General features: G+C 43.8%; 1 protein-coding gene across 3 annotated transcripts in view; it reads right to left on the bottom strand.

Annotated features, from left to right (window-relative positions):
- The window catches only part of ARHGAP29 (Rho GTPase activating protein 29), a 300,437-nt gene that overhangs the window by 163,726 nt on the left and 109,660 nt on the right, over positions 1–27,051 (bottom strand). For all 3 annotated transcript variants that reach the window (XM_063939858.1, XM_063939856.1, XM_063939857.1), the window contains exon 3: positions 13,205–13,348. In XM_063939858.1, coding sequence (XP_063795928.1) covers positions 13,205–13,348 — 144 coding nt within the window. The remainder of the gene's footprint in view (positions 1–13,204; positions 13,349–27,051) is intronic.

The raw sequence follows: 27,051 nt of genomic DNA, 5'->3' as shown, positions 1-27,051 counted from the left end.
AGTTAACAGCATGATAATAGAGGAGCCTCTAGAAAAGATGGCTCACTACAACAATAACCCGAATTTTTTGGTAACAATAATTATGTACCAGTATTGCAGACAATCCGCACTTGGGATGGGCGCCCAGCATCCACTACGGACTACGAGAAATAGAATTATCGGTAAGTAAATTCTTATTTTCTCTGACGTCCTAGTGGATGCTGGGGACTCCGTAAGGACCATGGGGATTATACCAAAGCTCCCAAACGGGCGGGAGAGTGCGGATGACTCTGCAGCACCGAATGAGAGAACTCCAGGTCCTCTTTAGCCAGGGTATCAAATTTGTAGAATTTTACAAACGTATTTGCTCCTGACCAAGTAACTGCTCGGCAAAGTTGTAAAGCCGAGACCCCTCGGGCAGCTGCCCAAGATGAGCCCACCTTCCTTGTGGAGTGGGCATTTTAAGATTTTTGGCTGTGGCAGGCCTGCCACAGAATGTGCAAGCTGAATTGTACTACAAATCCAACGAGCAATCGTCTGCTTAGAAGCAGGAGCACCCAGTTTGTTGGGTGCATACAGGATAAACAGCGAGTCAGATTTTCTGACTCCAGCCGTCCTGGAAACATGTATTTTCAGGGTCCTGACCACGTCAAGCAACTTGGAACCCTCCAAGTCCTTAGTAGCTGCAGGCACCACAATAGGTTGGTTCATGTGAAATGCAGAAAACACCTTAGGTAGAAAATTTGAGGACGAGTCCTCAATTCTGCCCTTTCAGAATGAAATATTAAGTAAGGGCTTTTATATGATAAAGCCGCCAATTCTGACACACGCCTGGCTGAAACCAGGGCTAACTCGTCACTTCCATGTGAGATATTTTAAGTATACAGTGGTGAGTGGTTCAAACCAATGTGACTTTAGGAAACTCAACACAACATTGAGATCCCCAAGGTGCCACTGGAGGCACAAAAGGAGACTGTATATGCAGCACCCCTTTTACAAATGTCTGAACTTCAGGCACTGAAGCCAGTTCTTTTTGGAAGAAAATCGACAGGGCCGAAATTTGAACCTTAATGGACCCTAATTTTAGGCCCATAGACAGTCCTGTTTGCAGGAAATGGAGGAAACGACCCAGTTGAAATTCCTCTGTAGGGGCCTTCTTGGCCTCACCCCACGCAACATATTTTCGCCAAATGCGGTGATAATGTTTTGCGGTTACGTCTTTCCTGGCCTTGACCAGGGTAGGGATCTTCAGGATCCGGCATTCAACCGCCATGCCGTCAAACGCAGCCGCGGTAAGTCTTGGAACAGACAAGGCCCTTGCTGGAGCAGGTCCTTTCTTAGAGGTAGAGGCCACGGTTCGTCCGTGAGCATCTCTTGAAGTTCCGGATACCAAGTCCTTCTTGGCCAATCCGGAACCACGAGTATAGTTCTTACTCCTCTCCTTCTTATGATTCTCAGTACTTTTGGTATGAGGGGCAGAGGAGGGAACACATGCACTGACTGGTACACCCACGGTGTTACCAGAGCGTCCACCGTTATTGCCTGAGGGTCCCTTGACCTGGCGCAATATCTGTCCAGTTTTTTGTTTAGACGGGACGCCATTATGTCCACCTTTTGTTTTTTCCAACGGTTTTACAATCAGGTGGAAGACTTCTGGGTGAAGTCCCCACTCTCCCGGGTGAAGGTCGTGTCTGCTGAGGAAGTCTGCTTCCCAGTTGTCCACTCCCGGAATGAACACTGCTGACAGTGCTATCACATGATTTTCCGCCCAGCTAAAATCCTTGCAGCTTCTGCCATTGCCCTCCTGCTTCTCGTGCCGCCCTGTCTGTTTACGTGGGCGACTGACGTGATGTTGTCCGATTGGATCAATACCGCCTGACCCTGAAGCAGGGGTTTCGCTTGACTTAGGGCATTGTAAATGGCCCTTAGTTCCAGAATGTTTATATGAAGAGATGTCTCCAGGCTTGACCATAAGCCCTGGAAATTCCTTCCCTGTGTGACTGCTCCCCAGCCTCGCAGGCTGGCATCCGTGGCCACCAGGACCCAGTCCCGAATGCCGAATCTGCGGCCCTCTAGAAGATGAGCACTCTGCAACCACCACAGGAGGGATACCCTTGTCCCTGGTGACAGGGTTATCCGCTGAAGCATCTGAAGATGCGACCCGGACCATTTGTCCAGAAGGTTCCACTGTGCGTGGAATCTGCCGAATGGGATTGCTTCGTAGGAAGCCACCATTTTTACCCAGAACCCTTGTGCATTGATGCACTGAGACTTGGTTCGGTTTTAGGAGGTTCCTGACTAGCTCGGATAACTCCCTGGCTTTCTCCTCCGGGAGAAGCACCTTCTTTCTGGACTATGTCCAGAATCATCCCTAGGAACAGAAGACAAGTCGTCGGAATCAGCTGCGATTTCGGAATATTGAAAATCCAAATCGTGCTGCCGCAACACTACCTGGTATATAGTGCTACACCGATCTCCAACTGTTCCTGGATCTTACCCTTATCAGGGAATCGTCCAAGTAAAGGATAACTAAAATTCCCTTCCTTCGAAGGAATATCATCATTTCGGTCATTACTTCAGTAAAGACCCGGGGTGCCGTGGACCATCCCTACGGCAGCGTCCGAACTGATACAGTTCTGTACCATAACCTGAAATACCCTTGGTGAGAAGGGTAAATTTTGACATGAAGGTAAGCATCCTTGATGTCCCGAGACATCATGTAGTCCCCTTCTTCCAGGTTTGCAATCACTGCTCTGAGTGACTCAATTTTGAATTTGAACCTCTGTATGCAAGTGTTCAAAGATTTTAGATTTTAAATCGGTCTCACCGAGCCGTCTGGCTTCGGTACCACAATAGTGTGGAATAATACCCCGTTCCCTGTTGCAGGAGGGGTACCTTGATTATCACCTGCTGGGAATACAGCTTGTGAATGGCTTCCAAAACTGCCTCCCTGTCAGCGGGAGACGTCGGTAAAACAGACTTTTGGAAACGGCGAGGGGAATACGTCTCGAATTCCAATTTGTACCCCTGAAATATTATCTGAAGGATTCAGGGGTCTACTTGCGAGTGAGCCCACTGCGCACTGAAATTCATTGAGAACGGGACCCCACCGTGCCTGAACTTGTAAAGCCCTAGCGTCATACTGAGGGCTTGGCAGAGGCGGAAAAGGGTTTCTGTTCCTTGGAACTGGCTGATCTCTGCAGCCATTTTCCTCTCCCTCTGTCACGAGCAGAAAAGAGGAACCCTTTTGTCCGCTTGCCAACCAGGACTGCGCCTGATAATACGGCGTCTTATTTTGAGAGGCGACCTGGGGTACATCCCCTCTTTTAAGGCAATACTTCCAAATGCCGTTTGGAATCCGCATCACCTGACCACTTTACTGGAATAATTGGACAACGCACTTATACTTGATGCCAGTCGGCAAATATTCCGCTGTGCATCATGCATATATAGAAATGCATCTTTTAATTGCTCTATAGGCAATAATATACTGTCCTTATCTAGGATATCATATTTCCAGTCAGGGAATCCGACCACGCCAACCCAGCACTGCACATCCAGGCTGAGGCGATTGCTGGTCGCAGTATAACACCAGTATGTGTGTAAATACATTTTAGGATACGCTCCTGCTTTCTATCAGCAGGATCCTTAAGGGCGGCCATCTCAGGAGAGGGTAGAGCCCTTGTTTTTACAAGCGTGTGAGCGCTTTATCCACCCTAGGGGGTGTTTCCCAATGCACCCTAACCTCTGGCGGGAAAAGGTATACTGCCAATAACTTTTTAGAAATTATCAATTGTTATCGGGGGGAAACCCACGCATCATCACACACCTCATTTTATTTCTCAGATTCAGGAAAACTACAGGAAGTTTTTCCTCACCAAACATAATACCCCTTTTTTTTGGTGGTATTCATATTATCAGAAAAGTGTAAACTTTTTCCATTGCCTCAATCATGCAATGTGTGGCCCTATTGGAAATCACGGTTGTCTCTTCACCGTCGACACAGGAGTCAGTACCCTTGTCGGCGTCTGTATCTGAGGTAACGGGCGCTTTAGGGCCCCTGTATGAGACGTCTGGACATGCACAAGCTGAGTAGCCGGCTGTCTCATGTCAACCACTGTCTTTTATACAAAGCTGACACTGTCACGCAATTTCAACAGTACATCCACTCAGGTGTCGACCCCCTAGGGGGTGACAACACTATTTCAGACACTCTACTCCGTCTCCTCATCATTTTTCTCCTCATACATGTCGACACCAACGTACCGACACACAGCACACACACAGGGAATGCTCTGATAGAGGACAGGACCCCACTAGCCCTTTGGGGAGACAGAGGGAGAGTTTGCCAGCACACACCAGAGCGCTATATATATATATATACAGGGATAACCTTATATAAGTGTTTTTCCCTTTATAGCTGCTGTATTGTTATATACTGCGCCTAATTTGTGCCCCCCTCTCTTTTTTAACCCCTTTCTGTAGTGTAGTGACTGCAGGGGAGAGCCAGGGAGCTTCCCTCCAACTGAGCTGTGAGGGAAAATGGCGCCAGTGTGCTGAGGAGATAGGCTCCGCCCCTTTCTCGGCGTCCTTATCATCCTTTTTCTGTATGGTTTGGCAGGGGTTAAATGCATCCATATAGCCCAGGAGCTATATGTGATGCATTTATTTTAGCCATATAAGGTTTTTTATCGATTTATTGCGTCTCAGGGCGCTGCCCCCCCCCCAGCGCCCTGCACCCTCAGTGACCGGAGTGTGAAGTGTGCTGAGAGCAATGGCGCACAGCTGCGGTGCTGTGCGCTACCTTATCTGAAGACAGGATCGTCTTCTGCCGCCGATTTTTCCGGACCTCTTCGCTCTTCTGGCTCTGTAAGGGGGACGGCGGCGCGGCTCCGGTGACCCATCCAGGCTGAACCTGTGATCGTCCCTCTGGAGCTAATGTCCAGTAGCCTAAGAAGCCCAATCCACTCTGCACGCAGGTGAGTTCGCTTCTTCTCCCCTTAGTCCCTCGATGCAGTGAGCCTGTTGCCAGCAGGTCTCACTGAAAATATAAACCTAAACTAAAACTTTCACAAAGAGCTCAGGAGAGCCCCTAGTGTGCACCCTTCTCGTCGGGCACAGAAATCTAACTGAGGCTTGGAGGAGGGTCATAGGGGGAGGAGCCAGTGCACACCAGGTGATCCTAAAGCTTTCTTTAGATGTGCCCAGTCTCCTGCGGAGCCGCTATTCCCCATGGTCCTTACGGAGTCCCCAGCATCCACTAGGACGTCAGAGAAATATATATAATTGGAGATCCGCACTCACATCAAAAGATACATAAATACATATTCAGGGTGCACCCAGTGAAACTGACAAAGTCAGCCACAAATATAAAACAGGGGTTCCACATAGGTGGAAGGGGCACTCACAATGAAATAATACATACAATTAAATTGCATAAAACATTCATAGTTTAATAGTCAGTTGCACCAACTCGCCCTTGATCGACGTTTCGACCCCATGACTGGGTCTTTTTCAAGATAGGCAGGTTCGGTTAACAATCAGGTAACTGTTAAAGGTATATACATAGTAACATCAGTGGAGATCTAGAAAAGAGAAAGAACATAAGACCACTCTTAATGCCTCCCAGGCCCCATTGTTGCGCATTAATCATATACTAAAATGCACACGGCACACTTCACAGTGCATTTATCGGATGAACCTTATGCCCAGTGGATAATATCCTGCTACAGTGACCATCACCGTGACTCCAAATACCAAAACAAGAAAAGGCTTACATTGAAACATCACTTAGGGGAAATGCCCTGACAACATCTATCCACTCAGCTGGTATGCAGCTCAAATGCCTAAAAAACCAACATATGCAAGATATCAGCAAGTAAATAAACAAACCCAGTGTTAGTTAGCTCAAAAGACACTTCGGTATATACAGATACGTACTCCAGCAATTATACCATCACAAGTAAATGCATATAGGCTTCTAATAATGTAGTCCACGTAAAAATCATCCTATAAACACCCGAAGAAGGGCGCGAAGGCGACAACGATAGATTTTGTATTTAATTTGTCAGACTATCGATTAATTGACTCTGAAATAGCACTTTTATCGAAAGGCCTGACATTTGTTCCGACAACTAAGCACAACAAATTTCAAAACACCGTTGAACTGTACAGATTTAGTCGTAATCTTAGGTTAAAAGAATTTTTTGGTGTCAAAACAGCGGACACCAATACATCAAAGTTCAAACAAAAGTCACAATTTGATCCCATGTCCGCAAATGCTAGTATTAAAACATTTACACGCATTGTCCAGAAGGACATCAATGAGTGCCAGGTACCTAAAATGTATGACAATTTATCCACTGATGAACGTAATGCATTGAAAAATTTACGAGATAATCCCTTTATAGTTATCCGCCCTGCGGATAAGGGAGGAGCAGTGGTGGTCCAGAACTGGACTGACTATGACAGGGAAATTCTGTCACAGTTATCGGATTCTAACACATATCTCAAACTAGATGTTAACCCGGTGAAAGAGATTAAATCTCAGGTTGACGGGTCTCTGACACGTGGATTTGAAAGTGGTTGGTTGGATCAGGAATTATACGCCTACCTTACGGTTGACTATCCGAAATGTCCCATTATCTACACCCTACCAAAGGTGCATAAAACCCTTGACAAACCGCCGGGGAGGCCGATCATAGCGGCAGAAGGGTCTGTGCTTCAGCCTTTAGCTATTTATATTGATAGTATACTCCAACCTTTAGTATTGGACAACAGCAGTCACATTCGGGACTCTAACGACTTTCTTGAACTTATCCGGAATATTACTCTGTTAGACGAACCAATAGTATTGGCCACTATGGACGTATGTTCTTTATATACAATTATTCCGCATGACCAGGGTCTTGAGGCGGTGGCAACAGCCTTACAGAAGTCGGTTAATCTTAAACAACCTATTGAGTATATTTTGGAGTTGGTTAAACTGGTCTTAAGTTTAAATCATTTTTCCTATAAGGATTTATTCTTTATGCAGAAATCAGGGACGGCCATGGGCTCAAATCTGGCCCCGTCCTATGCTAATTTATATATGGCACAATATGAGGAAACCAATATTTATCCGAAGTACGGTAAATTCATACGTCTATATAAACGATTCATTGACGATGTATTTATACTATGGGCAGGTTCTGAGCAGAGTTTTGTCAATATGGTGGAGGATTTGAATCAGTTGGCATCTCCGGTCAGGTTCACATATACTGTATCGACCAATGAGATTTGTTTTCTTGACATTAGGGTGATAATTAAAGAGAGGAGATTGATAACTACCCTCTTTCGGAAGGCCACTGACCGTAACACCACACTTTTGGCCAATAGCCATCACCCTCCATCGTTAAAAGACAACTTGCCGGTATCCCAATACCTCAGGGTTATGCGTATAAACTCTGAGACAGAAGCAATGGACACACAAATCACCGAGATGACGGCTAGATTTATTGAACGTGGCTATAAACGCAGGATCCTTAAGGGATGCTTGAGGAAAGCCACTAGGATATTTAAGGGAGAAGTTAGGGCTAGAAGAGCTAACACCGGCAGGATGACATTCTCTACCACATTTAATGGGATGTCTGGTTGTATTCGGAAATCGATCAACAAGCATTGGCCTATTGTGACCTCGGACACTACACTACCATTCACTAATATGCCGACACCGATGATGGCGTTTGGTAGGGGACCTAATTTAAAGCAGCTTTTGATGCGCCCTACGGTGTTCCCAGAAGAGACTCCTGATAAGACCTCTATTATGAGACAAAAACCTGGATGTTTCTCCTGTGGGGGTTGTGTGACTTGCAGGTCTATGGTGACGGGCCCAACTGTGATGCATCCCCAGACTGGGAAGAAAATACGAATCACATACCACTTACACTGTCGTTTAGACTATGTTATCTATATACTTATCTGTCCCTGTGGTTTATATTATGTGGGGCTCACCACTAGGCCTTTTAGAGATCGAATGGCCAATCACCGCACTTCCATACGTGCAGATTTGAAACCGGAAGTACTGATAAACCAGTAGCCCGACACTTTTTCGAAAATAAACATCAGGTGTCTAGCATGAGATGCAAACTGATAGATTGGGTCCCACCCATACAGGGTGGTGGTGACAGAACTCTCGCGCTCAAGCAGCGCGAGAGTTATTGGATCTACACCCTGGATACGGTCGCCCCCAAGGGAATGAACGAATATAACCCATTGAATCTTTTCATCAAACGGTAAATGGCCTCATATTTTGGGGTCACTTCTGGCTGGTATGTCCTTGAAGTTGTCCATAACTAGGGTTTACAATTGAGACCCTCGTGATGGTTTGTAAAATTTGCCCCTGGGCCTTTATGGTTTTTTGGCTGAAGGCGCCCCTGTTATTAGGGGGACCCTCGGTCAAGTTATATGGTCAGGCTAGGTGACTTTTTAGTCTCCTGGGTTGGATCGTAAGGTCTCGCCCCAGCCCCCATTTCCAACATTTGATTTAATTGAGGAGTGTGAGTTTATTATACCTATGTATTGTTATACCAATTTTTTGATATAATGTCTCATTTGTATTAGTGTGTCCATTATTTTAGTGTCACATCTCTCAGAGTATGTACTGGTTTTGTAATACTCTACTGTTTTTCTTTTTGGGGGTGTTCTGCCCCACAGGGATATCTCATGTGTTTTGATAATATATTCACCAGACACTACTAGGGGGGAGTGGAATGTTATGTTTATATGTAATATTATTGGTATTTTGTGTTTAAATTATATTTATGAAGTGTATGGTTAGACAATCATATGTTTAAACTATATTATTGTGACAGTATCAACTATGTATGTAACAAATATTTTGATGTTGGAAATGTGAATGGCTGGGCTAGACCAATGTGGATGCTGCACCACTGTAAGCCTTCAGGTTCCATTGTTGCATGATGTTAGAGATGCCTCATTAGTGATACATACATGTATATTTATATGTGTTTTGTATCCAGTATTTATCTATTTATATTTTTCATTTTTTGGCGACTGTCAGCCTAGTGGATATATTGCTCAGGACCTCTATAATATGATTTACATTTATGCAGCGGTGAGTGAATATCCAGTTATTTGTAGCGATGCGTCTCACCGTTACCCGGTGGAACGCACACTTCCGGTGTATGTTTGGTATTTGGAGTCACGGTGATGGTCACTGTAGCAGGATATTATCCACTGGGCATAAGGTTCATCCGATAAATGCACTGTGAAGTGTGCCGTGTGCATTTTAGTATATGATTAATGCGCAACAATGGGGCCTGGGAGGCATTAAGAGTGGTCTTATGTTCTTTCTCTTTTCTAGATCTCCACTGATGTTACTATGTATATACCTTTAACAGTTACCTGATTGTTAACCGAACCTGCCTATCTTGAAAAAGACCCAGTCATGGGGTCGAAACGTCGATCAAGGGCGAGTTGGTGCAACGGACTATTAAACTATGAATGTTTTATGCAATTTAATTGTATGTATTATTTCATTGTGAGTGCCCCTTCCACCTATGTGGAACCCCTGTTATATATATATATATATATACACACATACATATATATATATATATATATATATATATATATATATATATATATATATATATACATACACACACACACACACAGTACACGTATATACGCATGTATATATATCATATGTGTGTGTTTATATGTATGTATATACATGTGTGTATATATGTATGCACATTGATATATATGTACTATAATTAAAATAAAGTAAACTTTTATTAAGCCCTTACAAGTGCCACCAGGCTGCAGAGGACGCTAGACAGCCATTAATAATACTCATGCAGCTAAGAAAAAAATAATTTATTTTTCGGTGGAGGGGGGGTTTATGGGTGCCCGGAAACCCCTCCTGAGTGCTCCACTGGTTTATACAGATCATGTGACACTTAGATTGCACACAGGTGGACTTAAATTTCACTAATTATGCGACTTCTGAAGGTAATTGGTTGCGCCAGAACTTTTGAGGGGCTTCATAGCAAAGGGGGTGAATACATATGCACTTGCCAATTTTCAGATTTTTATGTATAATAATTATTTTTTATATACATTTTTCTCTCATTTCACTTCACCAACTTAGACTATTTTGTGCAGATCCATCACATAAAATTCAGATAAAAAAAAATGAAATTACAGGTTGTAATGTAACAAAATAGGTAAAAAGCCAAGGGGGGTGAATACTTTAGCAAGGCACTGTGTAAGCAAAGTGATCGACAGTAACAGACCATTTGTATAACAGCAGCTATGTAACAACTCTGATTGGGCAGGGGGTACAGTCCATTTAAATAATGCATCCCAGGAAAATTCTGATTCCCTTAATAATGTAAGTAGTATAGCAGTACAGTTCTAATACACAAAGCACAGACCGCCCTTCTGTACTTCACTGTAACTGCAGATAATGTGACATGTAAAGACAGCTCTATATTTCAACATCATAATTCAAACAATTTGTGCTACAAAAATACAAGGGTGTCAAGTCAAGAAGTACAAAACACCTAGCGTGTATGCTGATAACTTGGATAGGAGATCTGTGACCAGTGGAATGTGAGTTATGCGCCCTCCGTCTCTGGGTACGTGACTAGCTGAAGACGCTGTGCTCTATGCAGTCTATTTCATAACTACTGTATGTCAAGCATGTCCTTTTTCTAAAGCAATCACCAAATGATAGCACTTGAGGTTTTGTTTTCTTTTGCAGCAGTTGATGAACTGGCTGCAAGTGCTTGCTTGTCAGTAATAATCCAACGACATGACCTAAGAAGAGAGTGGCTCAAGGCAATTGAGACACAAGTGCAGACGTTTCCGAATGTTCTGTAAAATGGAAAGGTTAGTTGATTTTTCTTTTTGCACTGTATCTAGTTCCTCATATGTTGAAACAGGTTCAGAAAATGAAAAAGGAAGAGGGAAGAAAGCCCTTTAGCAACAGATTTTGTAGGACTCGTATGGTGTTAGCTAAGGGATTGCACCACCCATGTTTTTACACTAGGAGATTATTAGAATTACAATGGTAAATAGTGTTTTTTAACAGGGATTGGGATTGAAATACCAGTGGTCAAAATACAGAAGGCACATCCCGATGTTCTGAATCCCAACAGGGGGATGGTAAGTATACTTACCTTCCCCCAATGGCTCCCTGACCCTCGCCTCCCCCCCCCCCCCCCCCACCTTGCCCAGCAGCCTAACCTTAACTCTCCCCGGGGGTAGCTAAACCTAAAGACACCCCATCCCCGCAGACTTTCACCCCCATCCCCACTGTGGCTTACATCTCCGGTGGCCCGGCAGTCAGACTTTCGTAATTCCGGCTGTCGAGATTGTGGTCAGTGTCTGGATGCCGCCATCGCTATTTCGACTGCCGGGTTCCCGACCGGATCCCCTTTATAGCAGTGAGGTGCCTACATTTGCAGTCTAGAGGGGATACTGCAAAGTGGATGGCCTAATTGATGGACCAAGAAACCTTTACTGTAGCTTATCTTTGCTATCAAACGCCCTTTCCATAAAGTGACCAAGCCACTCCTGGCCTGTGACACCATCACCATAGTGCAATTTACAGCTTACTCAGGCGGACAATCCCCAGAAGCCAGTATTAGGCACGATAAGGTTACAAAGCTCCCTCTGACCACTGGTACAAGATATTTATTCCATTTAGCTAGATGCTGTTCTATTATTTACCTATGGCATAGGTTCTCAAATGCGGCACCCCAATGGTTCAGGTTTTATGTTTATCCATGCTTGGCCACAGGTGACTTAATTAGCACCTCAGTCAATTTGATTTAATAATCTCTGCTGAGCCATGGATATACCAAAATGTGGACCGTTGGGTGCCTTGAGGGCTGTGTTTGATAACCTGACCTATAGCTTTCACCAGGTATTGTAGGAAAATCGTAATCTATAGTCAAGTAGCACAAAGATGAACAGGCACTCAACTATACAACAGCCATAACTTCTCTTAAAAAAATACAAAAAAACAAATAGGTAATTTAATTTTATTGACCTTGAACATATATACAGGTTTAAACCACAGCAAAACTGTAGAGCCCACTATCCCCCCCACAAAAAATAAGATTGCCATATAATACAACACTAAGATATAATACCACTGGTGAATCACAGGAACAACACCCAATTCCAGTCATAATGCACTGAGGATCACTTTCCATGCCCAACTGTAAGTAAAAGTAAGTGCAGTGATCACCAGTTAGAGGCTAACAGGTGGATTCTTCAGAAGCATACAGGCCAGACTTGTATGGGACCACACACCTTACATAGGAAATACAAAGTATTTATAGGAGGCTAGCGTTCCAATGCAAGAGTATTTGCACAAGCAGGAACAAGAAGTCCCAAAAAGTGGAAAAAGTTAATTCCAGAGGAATCGGAAATATAGATGGAAACCACTGGAGAGTACGCCAACCTGCAGATACTTGTAAGTTACATACCCATGGAATTCCATTACAATAATTATCCTCCAAGTGCCCTACATTGGAACTTGCTATTTTAACTTTACTGCAAGTGTAATACTACATTTATACTGATAAAATTATACTTTTTACTAATTAGGTTAGCCCCACCAGGGCCCACTCCAGGAAGTGGAGACATAAGGCAATGGTTGAAGCTAGATTCAAGTAGCCTAAGCGACCTTTTACGTCAGGGGGAGGAGCTAGGCCAGCGGGATAGTTCCTCTACTATCCACGCCACCAACTATTACCTTTAGTAATCAGGTGGCGAGCGAAGCGAGCCCGTGAGGGTACTTTCTGGGTACCCTGTTCGGCTGTAGCTCCTCCCCCTGGTGACATGTCTCCTCCCCTAGTGACGTCAGAAGGTCCCTTTTCCCACTCCGATTTAGAACCAACCATAAGGCAACTGTGGAGCTCAGACTCAGGGGTCTGTATCATCTGCATGAAGTGCTATTGCTATAGTCATGCTACTATTTGCAACAATCATAATTATGTCAGAATCAGACAATTCTAAGGAATGATTATACTTAGTCAACTCAACCTTAAATTCTGCAGAATGCCTGGGTCAAAACCTCGGACATTATTTTTCAAGGTTCCACAATCTTTACTCATCTTGATCACTTCTCTACAGACAAGATCATTGCTATAATCTGTATAATACTAGCAATGTTATTTATGCATTACAGATCAGAATACCTCACCTTTCACTTTAGCAATCACTGTTCCAGCGGCACCCAGGATATCCACAGAATTAAGAGTTTGGTGCTTGCTTATCACACCTTTCAGGACACGCAGCAATTCTCCCAGACGCTCATGAACAACGTGGTGTAAGCCGTCTTGGTTTTCTAAAAAATAACAAATTCCATATGAACAACATTAAGTCCAACTAATAACCAGAATATGTATAACAGTGACATAGGACAATTTAAAGACCAAGGTGAAACTAAACGACGAGGGTTTCTTGTTTGGAAGACAGAATGTTTGTAAAAGATAGGTTATTGATTTTTTTTTCCCTTAGGTCAGATGTGTAGCATTATTTGTTTTTTTTTTTTTTTTTTTAAATCCAGCCGCTTCCAGGAGAATAAACTGCTTGTTCCTACCTCTTACACTGCAGCCATCTGAATCAATGCCAGAATATCCTGTGCTGAGGAATCCTAACAAGACTGAAAAAAGAAACATCTGTGGGTGGATATTTGGTGTCAGCATAAGCTCATGTGAAACTCTATAAACTGTGTGTGTAAAGCATGAACTCCAAAGAGTCGCCATGTAAGTAGAAGTAACCAAGTTTCTTTGTCCACATTTGCCCAAATAGGAATTGATCCTGTGGCAATGTGGCTAGCCATGGTGCCACACACCACTGGGATCATGGGTTCCATTCCGGACAGAATAACAGTATGTAGGGAAAAGCGGGATTCATCCAGGTGCAGCAGTCCATTCACACAGTACAAAACCATACTGGCAGGTTATTTAATAACCAACATGGACCTTAGTGCATGTGTCTGTATGGTAGGTAATAACAATGGTGCAGCTACTGATGTGAATGATTTATCACACTCTGTATAGCACTGCAAAATATGGTGGCACTACATAAATGTATGCTAAAGCAGCAGGATCAGAGTTTGGGGCTAGCTATAGCAGCAGCATGTTTACAGGAAGAATATCTAAGCAGATGTCAATGAAGGTTTGCAAACAGTAATATCAAAATGTCACTAACGTTAACAGGTATACAGATGATCGGTCGACAGTAATAAGGTAGACAATCAATATGTTGATACGATTTTTTGGAGATTTTTTTTAAACTTTTTCATACTTTACCATCCACGTGGACTACGATTGTGAATAGTAACCTGTTTGAGCACATCTGTAGTGGCGCAAGGCCTTTTGGCCAAAGCATGGTGAGAGAAGTGAGCCACGTGAGGCAATATGGTACACTAAATGGGGTCACATGTGGTTGAACATACAAATAAAAACCTGTGTCGACTGACTTTTTATTTTTTTGGAGTAGAACATTTTCATGTCGACCTTTTATACCCTTCGACCTTTTCAGGTGTCTACCAATTCACTGTCGACCTTCTGACCCTGTCAACCTAATATTGGTCGCCTTACTGATCCACACCCCGTTAACAAGTTAACTTGTAAATAATTGCAAGTATTACACAATAACCAGTAAGTTACCATTAGCGTTAAAATGGATAAATATTTTGGGAGAGATTCAAATGATTTCTTGACAGACAGCCACTAGAAGGCACCCAACCCAGACATTCAAATGTAGCCCCGTTCGGGCGCGATCAGCTGCCGGCGTCTACATTTCAGCTCGCACCCACAGAGGGTAGCGAGCTGAAAGGTCTGAAAAGTTATCTGTTTAGCCGCCCAAACGGCACTTTTCCCGATCACGCCCATTAGTTTAGTCGGGTTTACGCGTCACTAATAGGAGCAATCAGCGCGATAGGGGACATCAATTATGTATCGCCCCCAGCGATCTCCTGTCACTTTAGACGGCCGTCAAGGGGCAATAACATTTGAATTCTCCCCTATATATACACACAGTTATACACATACATACACACTTTTTATAACATTTACATACTTCTATTTAGAACACAAATAAGACACAACACTGACAAATGTATAGGAATTATTATTATTATTATTATTTAAAAAATGCAATTTCTCTTGGAATGTTCCTGTGATCTTGGGATATTAACGGCACATGCTTTTAATAATCACCATAGGTATCCAGTATCCTTTGACCACCTGCATTACACAAAAGGTAATGCATGTGTTTATTCAACAGAAAATCCAATTAAATGCAACAGACCGAATGCATAACATGCAAAGCAACTAAGGAAAACAATGGACGGGTTAGAATATCCACTGAACTGATGCTTTGTGAAAGGTCTAAAAAGCGATACTATGTTTGTAGAGAAATGTATCTGGCAATTACACCCACACAGAAAAAGAACTTACACATGGGATGAGTGTATCACAGGACAACATTCCTTGTGGGTAAATATTTTGAAACAAGCTTGTGACACTTGACACACAATCTGTTAGCAACAAAATCAAGATCTGAACTGCAAAAAATTATGGAAACAATTTGTACGGTGGCCAGAAGTTTAACGGTCAAATTGAGATCTCGGGAAGGGGATTTGCAGAAGTTAATAACTTTTTAATTACATACTCCCAGCACTGGAAGTAATACAAGCAGAGCTTAATTTGGTAAAACATTTTTCATTCCATCAGTAAACTGCTTCCAAAAAGGAAACACCATTAATACTGTATGCATAGATGTCTTTTATGCTATTTTTCTTCCACTGATATGAGGAGGAGGAGGAAGGAGGAGGAAAAGGAAGAGGAAGAATACATTTATATGACACCATGAGGGTACTGTAGTGCCAGACACAGGGGTTAGAACGGCGAACAAATCACAATGTGCATACTGTTACAGACAAGTTCACAACTTTACTTATACACATATAATTAGTGTGCAATGAAAAAACATAGGTGAAATGGCCCTGCTTGTGAAAGTTTACAGTTAATATGGAATATGGGCAGAAACAAGGAGGAAGAGCGGGCAGGGCAACGAGATGTAGAGGCTGGAGAGAAGAGGGAGGGGTGGTAGGCTCAAATACTCATACCTTTTTATTTAACTAGCGGCAGGGCTGTAACTAGGGGGGCATGTGTCCCGGATTTGAGGGTGCCACCGAGATGGTCAGAGACAAAAAGCGGAAAACCCATGATGAGTCTGAAGAAAGCCATGGTGGGAGTAGGCTTGTGACTGGGCTCTGTGCCGGTGTTTCAGGGCGCAGGCATAGAGAACCGGGATGGCCCGGCTGGTTGGGGGCGTCAAATTACTGCCTTGCCCGAAAGTGACACAAAAAATTAATTTGGTGGCCCTGCTAGCGGTGAAAGATTAGGAGGTAATAAATTCTCCAAACAATTTATCTCTGCCACTTGCCTTCTGTCATTATGATTTCTCTTGCGCTCTGACAAAATTCAGCCCTAAGGGGTGTCCTTTGCTTACCAGACAATCATGCTATATACTGTATACATCTTCACATCCACATAACAGATCAAGTGTGGCGGTCAGAAGGATGGGCGACTCACATCGCTTTCTTAAAATGTCCAAAGTCACAGGTGACATCACGTGTTTACAATGACCGCACAACAAAAAATAAATTAAGTCTACCAGTTTCTGCATGTCTTAAAAAGTAAATATATAAAAGAGTGTTACTGACCATTACCTAACAATGCTCTAAACAATACAGCACAATGTTACATGTAGGATACTAATGAAAATGTGGGGTTAGTGGGGCTACTAATATTTTGGGTCTCTTAACACAATGTGGGGTCTCCATAATCAGACTGAAAGCTATTCATTTGATGTTGGGGCTAGTTCATGTTAAATATATCTACTTATTAAATGTGAATGCTATTTATTGATGAAGCAGTTTGTTGGGAAAAGAACTATTCATTACTACGAAACGCTATTGATTTATTGTATGGGTTTAATGGTGTAGAAGGGGGGTTATGTATCAAAAAAATAGGGTGCAAATAATTGAATTTGGGAGGTTGGTAGGTCAAAAATGTCCACTCATTGTTCGGCTTTCTTGAGGGTGAATAGAACCTATCACTTTTGAAAACCAGGCCCTAACGTCTCAACTCCAAACATGCAGCATTGGAAATTAAAATCCCACTAGAAACAAAAAAACAAAGCTGCAAGAGCAAGCAGGATAGAGGAGACTGTCTGACAACTGTCCTGATTCCTGATGGGACCATCATGGTTTTGTCCAGACTGCAGGGACAGTCAGGACTCACGTATGCGCTGCGTCATCCTGCTGTGTTATTAAATAATAACATTGTGCTTATGCCTTACCACATGTATGTGATCTTGTCTGATATCATAATGATTACAAGCCTTCAAACAGAAAGATCATGAATTTTCAGATAGGACTTTAAAATGGACCTCTAACCTACAAAGTCTGACAGCCATTCTGTGGGCTGTATGGTCTCTGCGATAATGTTTCACTGGCCAGAACAGTGATAAACAGTGTGCAGAGGCAACAGGACCACCTACCAGGGAACTAGTATTTCTGGGGGGTAAAGACCAATTCAGGGGATAATATAACGTCAACATAAAACAATATCTATGTGGCTCCAGTAGCAGTGCTGAGAGATGTCTAGTTTGCTTGTAAGGTAAAAACACAGCCTTACAAACATTTAGGAAGCAAGTCGGAAACTGGTTTCTGCAGAGTAGCAACCACAGGAGCTTCCTCCCTGTAAGCCACGTCTTCAAGTGGTGGGCACATTGAGGAGAGGGCGGGGGGAGGATGTGCCAGATACATCACCATTTCCTTCTTATCCAGACAAAGTTTTATGTTGTGATTGTACCAGGTATGGAATATGAACAGGAGGAAATATGTAATCCAAGGACGGGAACACAAGTAGGAGCCAAGAACCTGACTAGTGACTACTTTACTATAAACAGTCAAATATGTAATACAGTTTTTACCACTTCCAGGCACCATAAAAAGGTGGATCTCTCAGGGACCTAAAAAGTGTACTCCATTTATTTGCACAACATGGGGAGGGGATGATGCCGCTGTCGTTAACAAGGAACTGTACATGGTCAGATGAGGTCATTACATTTGGTGGTTGCTATAAAAAAATAAAATATTGTTTTATTTTTATAAACCACTACCTGTCCTGTCTCACATAATCAATAAAAAGATTTACGTGTATTATCTCAGGGCCGAATATAGGGGTCAGGCCGCCCCTAGGCACAACATTATTGTTGATCCCCCTGATGTCTCTGCCAAAGCCTCACCACAATTTACAGCCTATTGCCTAGTGGGAAATCCACCACTGGGCTATATACCACCTCTTGATTGCCCATATAAGAGACTGTGCTCATCATATACAGACTATACTGTACTTTGAGGTTTGTGTTCCGATTACCTCCTTCCCTCCCTTACCCATTTGTGTATATGAGGATCCACATTGGTCTGTTTTTCCAGGAAGGGTGAATGACTAGTGAATATCCTTCTGGAACTTAATTGAGCACTTTATATGGGTACTTTTATCTTAGGAGTATCCTGGATGTTAGCATTCATTATCTGGCTCCTGACTGCAGCATCATTAGAAGTAAATACTTTTCTACATCGTGAAAATGGAAATTCCATACAATCAGTACTATCAACATCTCCAATGAAATGTTTCTCTACAGGAAAACTCCACTGAGAAACATTAATAAACTCAACATACAATGACAACATAATTCACTTACAAATGCCTAAGTTTTCTAAATTCCAACGTTCCAAGCCAGGTTATGAGCACCTGACAATGGTGTTTGTCATTAAACGGGCCAATGACCCATAGCCATGTCAGCGCATGTATACAGACATAAAAGGTATTACTTGTTCTATAAAATGTGCAACTGCACAATAGGCCGTATCTTTAGCAATGAGACTGGTGCACTTTCCAGTCACAATTTTGGCAACATTCCTAAAAAAGCAATACAAATCTAGAAACCAAGCCAACCAGCAATGCTAGTTAGCACACTGTGAGGAAGGCTTTCACATATGAGCCACAGTGTTGTGAGGTTTTTGTCTAACTGTGGCAGAAAGAAGCTGCTATAAGTAGACCTGTTTCATTCTCTAAGAGACAGCACAAAAACAACAGCGCAAACCCAGGAAGAGACAGATAAAATACGGCTTATATACATCATACTTCTTGCTCATACCATAAAAAGTTAAACCAACAACGTAACAAAAAACAATTTCCACCTTCTACTAACTACATGATGTTTCAGGTGAATTGCTTAAAGCTATGTTCAAAAATACTGGGACATTTCTTCAACAGAACTGTTGAGGAATATATTAATAGACATGCTCATATTTCAACCTATGATACGAGTTTCTACAGGAAAGGTTTTAGTACGTTTCGTCAAACCAGCAAAATAAAAAAAAGGAGATGCAAGACAAAATAAGATTTTAAACCTACCGGTAAATCTTTTTCTCCTAGTCTGTAGAGGATGCTGGGGACTCCGTAAGGACCATGGGGTATAGACGGGCTCCGCAGGAGACATGGGCACTATAAAGAACTCTAGAATGGGTGTGCACTTTAGAAACTGTGCCCAGAGGAGACGGACAGTACGAGGAAAGGATTTTTGTAATCTAAGGGCAAGATACATACCAGCCCACACCATCCACACCGTACAACTTGGAACATTCGAACCAGTTAACAGTATGAAACAAAACAGCATCAGTCAGAGCCTGATCAAAACTGTAACATAACCCTTATGTAAGCAATAACTTGCCCAAGAAGAGCCCACCTTCCTAGTGGAATGGGCCTTTACCGAATTTGGTACCGGCAATCCAGCCGTAGAATGAGCCTGCTGAATCGTGTTACAGATCCAGCGAGCAATAGTCTGTTTAGAAGCAGGAGCGCCAACCTTGTTGGCTGCATACAGGACAAACAGTGCCTCTGTTTTCCTAACCCGAGCCGTCCTGGCTACATAAATTTTAAGGCCCTGACTACATCAAGGGACTTGGAATCCTCCAAGTCACCCGTAGCCACAGGCACCAAAATAGGTTGGTTCATATGAAAAGCTGAAACCACCTTTGGCAAAAATTGAGGACGAGTCCTCAATTCTGCTCTATCCACATGGAAAATCAGCTTTGTGAGACAAAGCCGCCAATTCGGACACCCGCCTTGCAGATGCCAAGGCCAACAACATGACCACCTTCCAAGTGAGAAATTTTAATTCAACGGTTTGAAGAGGCTCAAACCAGTGAGATTTTAGGAACTGTAACACCACGTTAAGGTCCCATGGTGCCACTGGGGGCACAAAAAGAGGCTGGATATGCAGCACTCCCTTTACAAAAGTCTGGACTTCTGGGAGAGAAGCCAATTCCTTCTGAAAGAAAATTGATAGGGCTGAAATCTGTACCTTAATGGAGCCTAACTTTAGGCCCATATCCACTCCTGTCTGTAGAAAGTGGAGAAAACGGCCCAGATGGAAATCTTCAGTAGGAGCATTCTTGGCTTCACACCAAGATACATACTTCCTCCAGATGCGGTGATAATGTTTCGCCGTCACCTCCTTCCTAGCCTTAATCAGAGTAGGGATGACTTCCTCCGGAATACCTTTCCCCGCTAGGATTTGGTGTTCAACCGCCATGCCGTCAAACGTAACCGCGGTAAGTCTTGGAACACGCAGGGCCCCTGCTGCAACAGGTCTTCCCTGAGAGGAAGAGGCCACAGATCTTCTGTGAGCATTTCCTGAAGATCTGAATACCAGGCCCTTCGAGGCCAATCTGGAACAATGAGTATTGTCTGCACTCTTTTTCGGCTTATGATTCTCAGTATTTTTGAGATGAGCGGAAGAGGAGGGAACACATAGACCGACTGAAACACCCATGGTGTCACCAAGGTGTCCACCGCTACTGCCTGAGGGTCCCTTGACCTGGCACAATACCGCCGAAGCTTCTTGTTGAGGCGTGATGCCATCATGTCTATTTGTGGAAGTCCCCACTGACTTGTTATCTCTGCAAAGACTTCCTGATGAAGTCCCCACTCTCCTGGATGGAGATCGTGTCTGCTGAGGAAGTCTGCTTCCCAGTTGTCCACTCCCGGAATGAAGACCGCTGACCGAGCGCTTACGTGATTTTCCGCCCAGCGAAGAATCCTGGTGGCTTCCGCCATTGCCACTCTGCTCCTTGTCCCGCCATGGCAGTTTACATGAGCCACAGCTGTGATGTTGTCTGACTGAATCAGAACCGGTAGGTCGCGAAGAATATTCTCCGCTTGTCATAGGCCGTTGTATATGGCCCTCAATTCCAGTACGTTGATGTGTAGACAAGCCTCCTGGCTTGACCATAGTCCCTGAAAATGTCTTCCTTGTGTGACTGGTCCCCATCCTTGGAGGCTCGCGTCCGTGGTCACCAGAACCCAGTCTTGAATGCCGACCTGCGACCCTTGAGAAGGTGAGCACTCTGCAGCCACCACAGGAGAGACACCCTGGCCCTGGGGGACAGGCTTATTTTCTGATGTATTTGTAGATGGGACCCCGACCACTTGTCCAGACGGTCCCACTGAAACGTCCTCGCATGGCGACGTGGCTGAAGAGTCGAAGACGTGCCCCCACCGGCGCGGACTCCCTCAGTGGAGCCCCAGCGTCATGCGGTGGATTTAGTAGAAGCCGGGGAGGACTTCTGCTCCTGGGAACTAGCCGTAGCAGGCATTCTTTTCCCTCTACCCTTACCTCTGGCGAGGAAGGAAGAGCACCGACCTCTTCTGGACTTATGCGACCGAAAGGACTGCATCTGATATTGTGGTGTTTTCTTTTGCTGTGGGGGAACATAAGGTAAAAAAGTAGATTTAGCCGCGGTAGCTGTGAAAACCAGGTCCGCGAGACCTTCCCCAAATAAAACCTCACCCTTGCAAGGCAAAACCTCCATACGTCTCTTTGAGTCAGCATCACCGGTCCATTGGCGGGTCCACAGGGCTCACCTAGCAGAAATCGCCATGGCGTTGGCTCTTGAACCTAACAGCCCAACGTCTCTCAAAGAGTCTCTCATATATAAGACTGCGTCTTTAATGTGACCCAAGGTCAATAAAATGCTATCCCTATCTAGGGTATCAATGTCAGCTGACAAGGTATCTGACCAAGCAGCTACAGCGCTACAAACCCAAGCCAACGCTATTGCCGGTCTGAGCAAGGCATCCGTATGTGCATAAATTGATTTTAAGGTAGTTTCCGGTCTGCGGGATTCTTGAGGGCTGCCGTGTCTGGAGACGGTAGCGCCACCTTTTTGGACAAGCGCGTTAAAGCCTTGTCCACCCTGGACAGGGAAAGGATACGCCATAAGAATTCTCTTGGGAATCTGCAGTTTCTTGTCTGGAGTTTCCCAAGCTTTTTCAAATAACGCGTTCAGTTCATGAGATGGGGGAAAGGTTACCTCAGGTTTCTTTTCCTTAAACATGCATACCCTCGTGTCAGGGACAGAGTCATCATCTGTGATATGCAAAACATCTTTTATTGCAATAATCATATAATGAATACTTTTGGCCACCCTTGGGTGTAACCTCGCATCATCGTAGTCGACACTGTAGTCAGAATCCGTGTCGGTATCAGTGTCTGCTACTTGGGACAGGGGACGTTTCTGAGACCCTGGAGGGCCCTGTGATACAGCCAAAGCCATGGACTGACTCCCTGTCTTTTCTCTGGACTCTGCTTTGTCCATTCTCTTATGTAAAAAAGTCACATTCGCATTTAAAACATTCCACATATCCAGCTAATCAGGTGTTGGTGTCGCCGACGGAGACACCACAATCATCTGCTCCACCTCCTCCTTAGATGAGCCTTCCGCTTCAGACATGCCGACACATACGTACCGACACCCCCACACACTCAGGGATATACAGTCCCCCAATAACGCCCTTTGGAGAGACAGAGAGAGAGTATGCCAGCACACACCAAGCGCCACCGGACACTGGAATAAAATCCCAGTCAGTACAGCGCTTTTATAAAAATATACTCACTGCGCCAAATAAATGTGCCCCCCCCCCTCTTTTTTGCCCTCTGTACATGTTGTTCAGCAGGGGAGAGTCCGGGGAGCCAGCTTCTCTGCAGCGTGCTGTGGAGAAAATGGCGCTGGTTAGTGCTGAGGAATCAAGCTCCGCCCCCTCACCGGCGGGCTTCGATCCCGCTCAAACCTTTATACTAGCGGGGTTTTTGTAACATACTGCCTCTGCAGTATATAACTACGCCAGTGTCCCTAGAGGTTTATTAATTGCTGCCCAGGGCACCCCCCCTGCGCCCTGCACCCATACAGTGCCGCCAGTGTGTGTGTTAATGTGGGAGCAATGGCGCGCAGCGTTACCGCTGCACGTTACCTCATAGAAGATCTGAAGTCTTCAGCCGCCTTTGAAGTCTTCTTTCTTCTCATACTCACCCGGCTTCTATCTTCCGGCTCTGTGAGGAGGACGGCGGCGCGACTCCGGGACGAACAGCGAGGGTGAAACCTGCGTTCCGACCCTCTGGAGCTAATGGTGTCCAGTAGCCTAAGAAGCAGAGCCTATCATTTAAGGGTTCCGGTATGAATGGTCGACCAGGTTATGGTCGACAGTCATTAGGTCGACCACTATTGGTCGACATTGACATGGTCGACATGGACACATGGTCGACACATGAAAAGGTCGACATGAGTTTAACTTTTTTTTTTTTGTCGTTTTTTGCGTAAAGTGACTAGGAACCCCAATTAGTGCACCGCGTCCCCTCGTATGGCTCGCTTCGCTCGCCATGCTTCGGGCATGGTGCCTTCGCTTCGCTCGGCACAGATTACCGTTCCAATCGTAGTCCACGTGGATCGTAAAGTATGGAAAAGTTCCCCAAAAGAAAAAAAAGTTAAAAAACTCATGTTGACCTTTTCATGTCGACCTTTCATGTGTCGACCATTTTCATGTGTCGACCATGTGTCCATGTCGACCATGTCAATGTCGACCAATAGTGGTCGACCTAATGACTGTCGACCATAACATGGTCGACCATGTGAACGGATACCCATTTAAGTAGGTCTGCTTCTCTCCCCTCAGTCCCACGATGCAGGGAGCCTGTTGCCAGCAGTGCTCCCTGAAAATAAAAAACCTAACAAAAAGTATTTTTCAGAGAAACTCAGTAGAGCTCCCCTGCAGTGCACCCAGTCTCCTCTGGGCACAGGATCTAACGGAGGTCTGGAGGAGGGGCATAGAGGGAGGAGCCAGTGCACACCCATTCTAAAAGTCTTTAGAGTGCCCATGTCTCCTGCGGAGCCCGTCTACACCCCATGGTCCTTACGGAGTCCCCAGCATCCTCTAGGACGTAAGAGATATAGAGAATATATATATATATATATATATATATATATATATATATATATATATATATATATATATACACATACATACATACATACATATATACACACACATACATACACCCACTGATATTCTATCTGATTAAGCTTATTTAAGTGCACCCGTGTGAAAGCACTTTGCACAGCCATAAGCAAGAGTGCTGCCTAACATTAATTCCTAATACCACCTTTAAACTATATGCCCCACCTTCATTTACAAATTGTTTTAGCTATCCTGAAATTTGAGACTCTTTCACATTTCTACATTTTACTGCCTTAATACTGTGTGTTTGTGCATGCATATAAATGTATTTTCCCTTAACATAATATGCATAGATTGTGCAAAAAGCATCACTTTAAGAACAGCATGCTTGCAATCAACACCAAGGCAGACAACATGCAAACCTTAAGGGGGGTACTCACGGAGCGATAGCTGCTTAAAATCTAAGCAATCTGACTAGAAAAAATCTTTCTTCAAAAAGTGATGGGGAACCCCAATTAGAGCACCATGACCCCTCGCATGGCTCACTTCACTCGCCATTCTTCGGGCACGGTTCCTCGCTACGCTTGGCACATGTTACCGTTCCCAACCATAGTCCACGTGGATTGTTAAGTATGAAAAAGGTCAAAAAAATGAAAAAATTTTAAAAAAATCATGTCAACCTTTTTCCATGTTGACCTAGTACATGTCGACCTAATGCGTGTCAATCAAACGTGGTCGACCCAATGTATGTCGACCTAACTCATGTTGACCTAATGACTGCAATCCGTTAGAATATTCACTACACTCATTCTTCAAACCAGGGGGCACAGACGATGGCATGGTATTGTATTTGAATAGTTAAACCAGTATTTTAGCTCTGTATGGTTTGCCCATAGGAAGACATGTTAGAAATGTTAGGGGCCAGGCTAACATGTAACCAAGCCATAACAGTCATGATGTCATGACTGTTGAAAGTAGAGGGGAATACAATTTGGCACAAGGTGCCGCTGGGCATTGCTGCGATCAGCCAATTACAGAAGTGCGGATATCACAATTTTTTCCCATGCACCTTTATGGGGTGCAATGGAAACCTTGCAAAGCAGGCAGGATGTAATGTGTCATTTTCGCATATCCTGTTGATGCCGGGTAATGAATTCCCCCTATGGGGGGAGATGCATCAAATCTTATAAAGAGAACAGGTGAAGTTTCCCATAGCAACCAATCGGCTTATACCTATTATTATGTTGAATGCTCTTGATTAACAATAGCTTGAAGCTGATGGGTTGCTATGGGCAACTCGTCCTCCTGTCCCCCCTACAAATATGAAATATGCCTCCACACTTTAAACAAAGGTCATGCATTTTTTCGTTCTTTCAGACTATCACTACCTACAGTAGAGTGATTGCATCTAGTCTGCCATAGTGGTTATTAATTGTGATCAAGGCTTCTAATGTTACATCCAGTTCATGGCAAAATCTTTTCATGTATAGCTGCTAAAAACTATAGCAAAGAAAAATAAACTAAAAACAATTTCCAGCAAGACGTATAGACTTACAAATTTTAAGCGGACAAAAGGAGTTAAATGATCTAAGCAAACAAAGACCACATTAAATCAAACAAATCCAACACAAAAAGAATTTGTGATTAACATGAGCCAGAAGCTGGATCAGGTATTAAACAGTGTTTTGTGCCAAAAGGGGAAGAAGAAAAAAAAAGATAATGATTAACTACTGTAGTTTGGCCATTTTCTAATATGGTCCAATATTCGCTTATTTAACCTACAAAACAGGACATCAAATGAAAAAGTGTATTTCTTAACAGCTAAAGTACTAAAAACCAGGAACAAAATACGACTTAAGGACAAAACAAAAGTTTTGTGGCGTTAGCAGTGCTAAATAGAAAATATGCCAATTGCAACCTACAGTAGCACTGAACTCAGCACATTTGATCTGGCTGGTACAGGATGTCTCTTGTGTTCCCTTCCATTTGTAGAGAAGCCATATACAGCACAGATAACAAAGAAACAATGCACAAAGCATCATGTTTGTTTCAAAGTGATAAAAGCTAATCTTTCTATAACCTAAACTCTGTCTAGTTATTCAGTGATACACACAATCTGGCTGCCTCCACTGGGGCAGTCAGCTTGATAGGAACGCAGAGGAAGTTGTGCTCTGTGCCAAGATCGATAGAAACTAAACCTGGGAGGACCAGCCGTGCATGCCATGCTACACAAAAAATGTTTCTGCTGCCCCTGGAAAGAGAATATGTAATGTCTGTGTGTTGAGCAGTTTACATCAAAGACTGAAAAAATAAGAATTTACTTACCGATAATTCTATTTCTCGGAGTCCGTAGTGGATGCTGGGGTTCCTGAAAGGACCATGGGGAATAGCGGCTCCGCAGGAGACAGGGCACAAAAAAGTAAAGCTTTACTAGGTCAGGTGGTGTGCACTGGCTCCTCCCCCTATGACCCTCCTCCAGACTCCAGTTAGGTACTGTGCCCGGACGAGCATACACAATAAGGGAGGCATTTTGAATCCCGGGTAAGACTCATACCAGCCACACCAATCACACCGTACAACTTGTGATCTAAACCCAGTTAACAGTATGACAACAGAAAGGGCCTCTTAAAGATGGCTCCTTAACAATAACCCGAATTAGTTAACAATA

Source organism: Pseudophryne corroboree, chromosome 9, assembly GCF_028390025.1.
Source record: "Pseudophryne corroboree isolate aPseCor3 chromosome 9, aPseCor3.hap2, whole genome shotgun sequence".
NCBI lineage: Eukaryota > Metazoa > Chordata > Amphibia > Anura > Myobatrachidae > Pseudophryne > Pseudophryne corroboree.
This window is presented reverse-complemented; position numbering and strand designations above follow the sequence as displayed.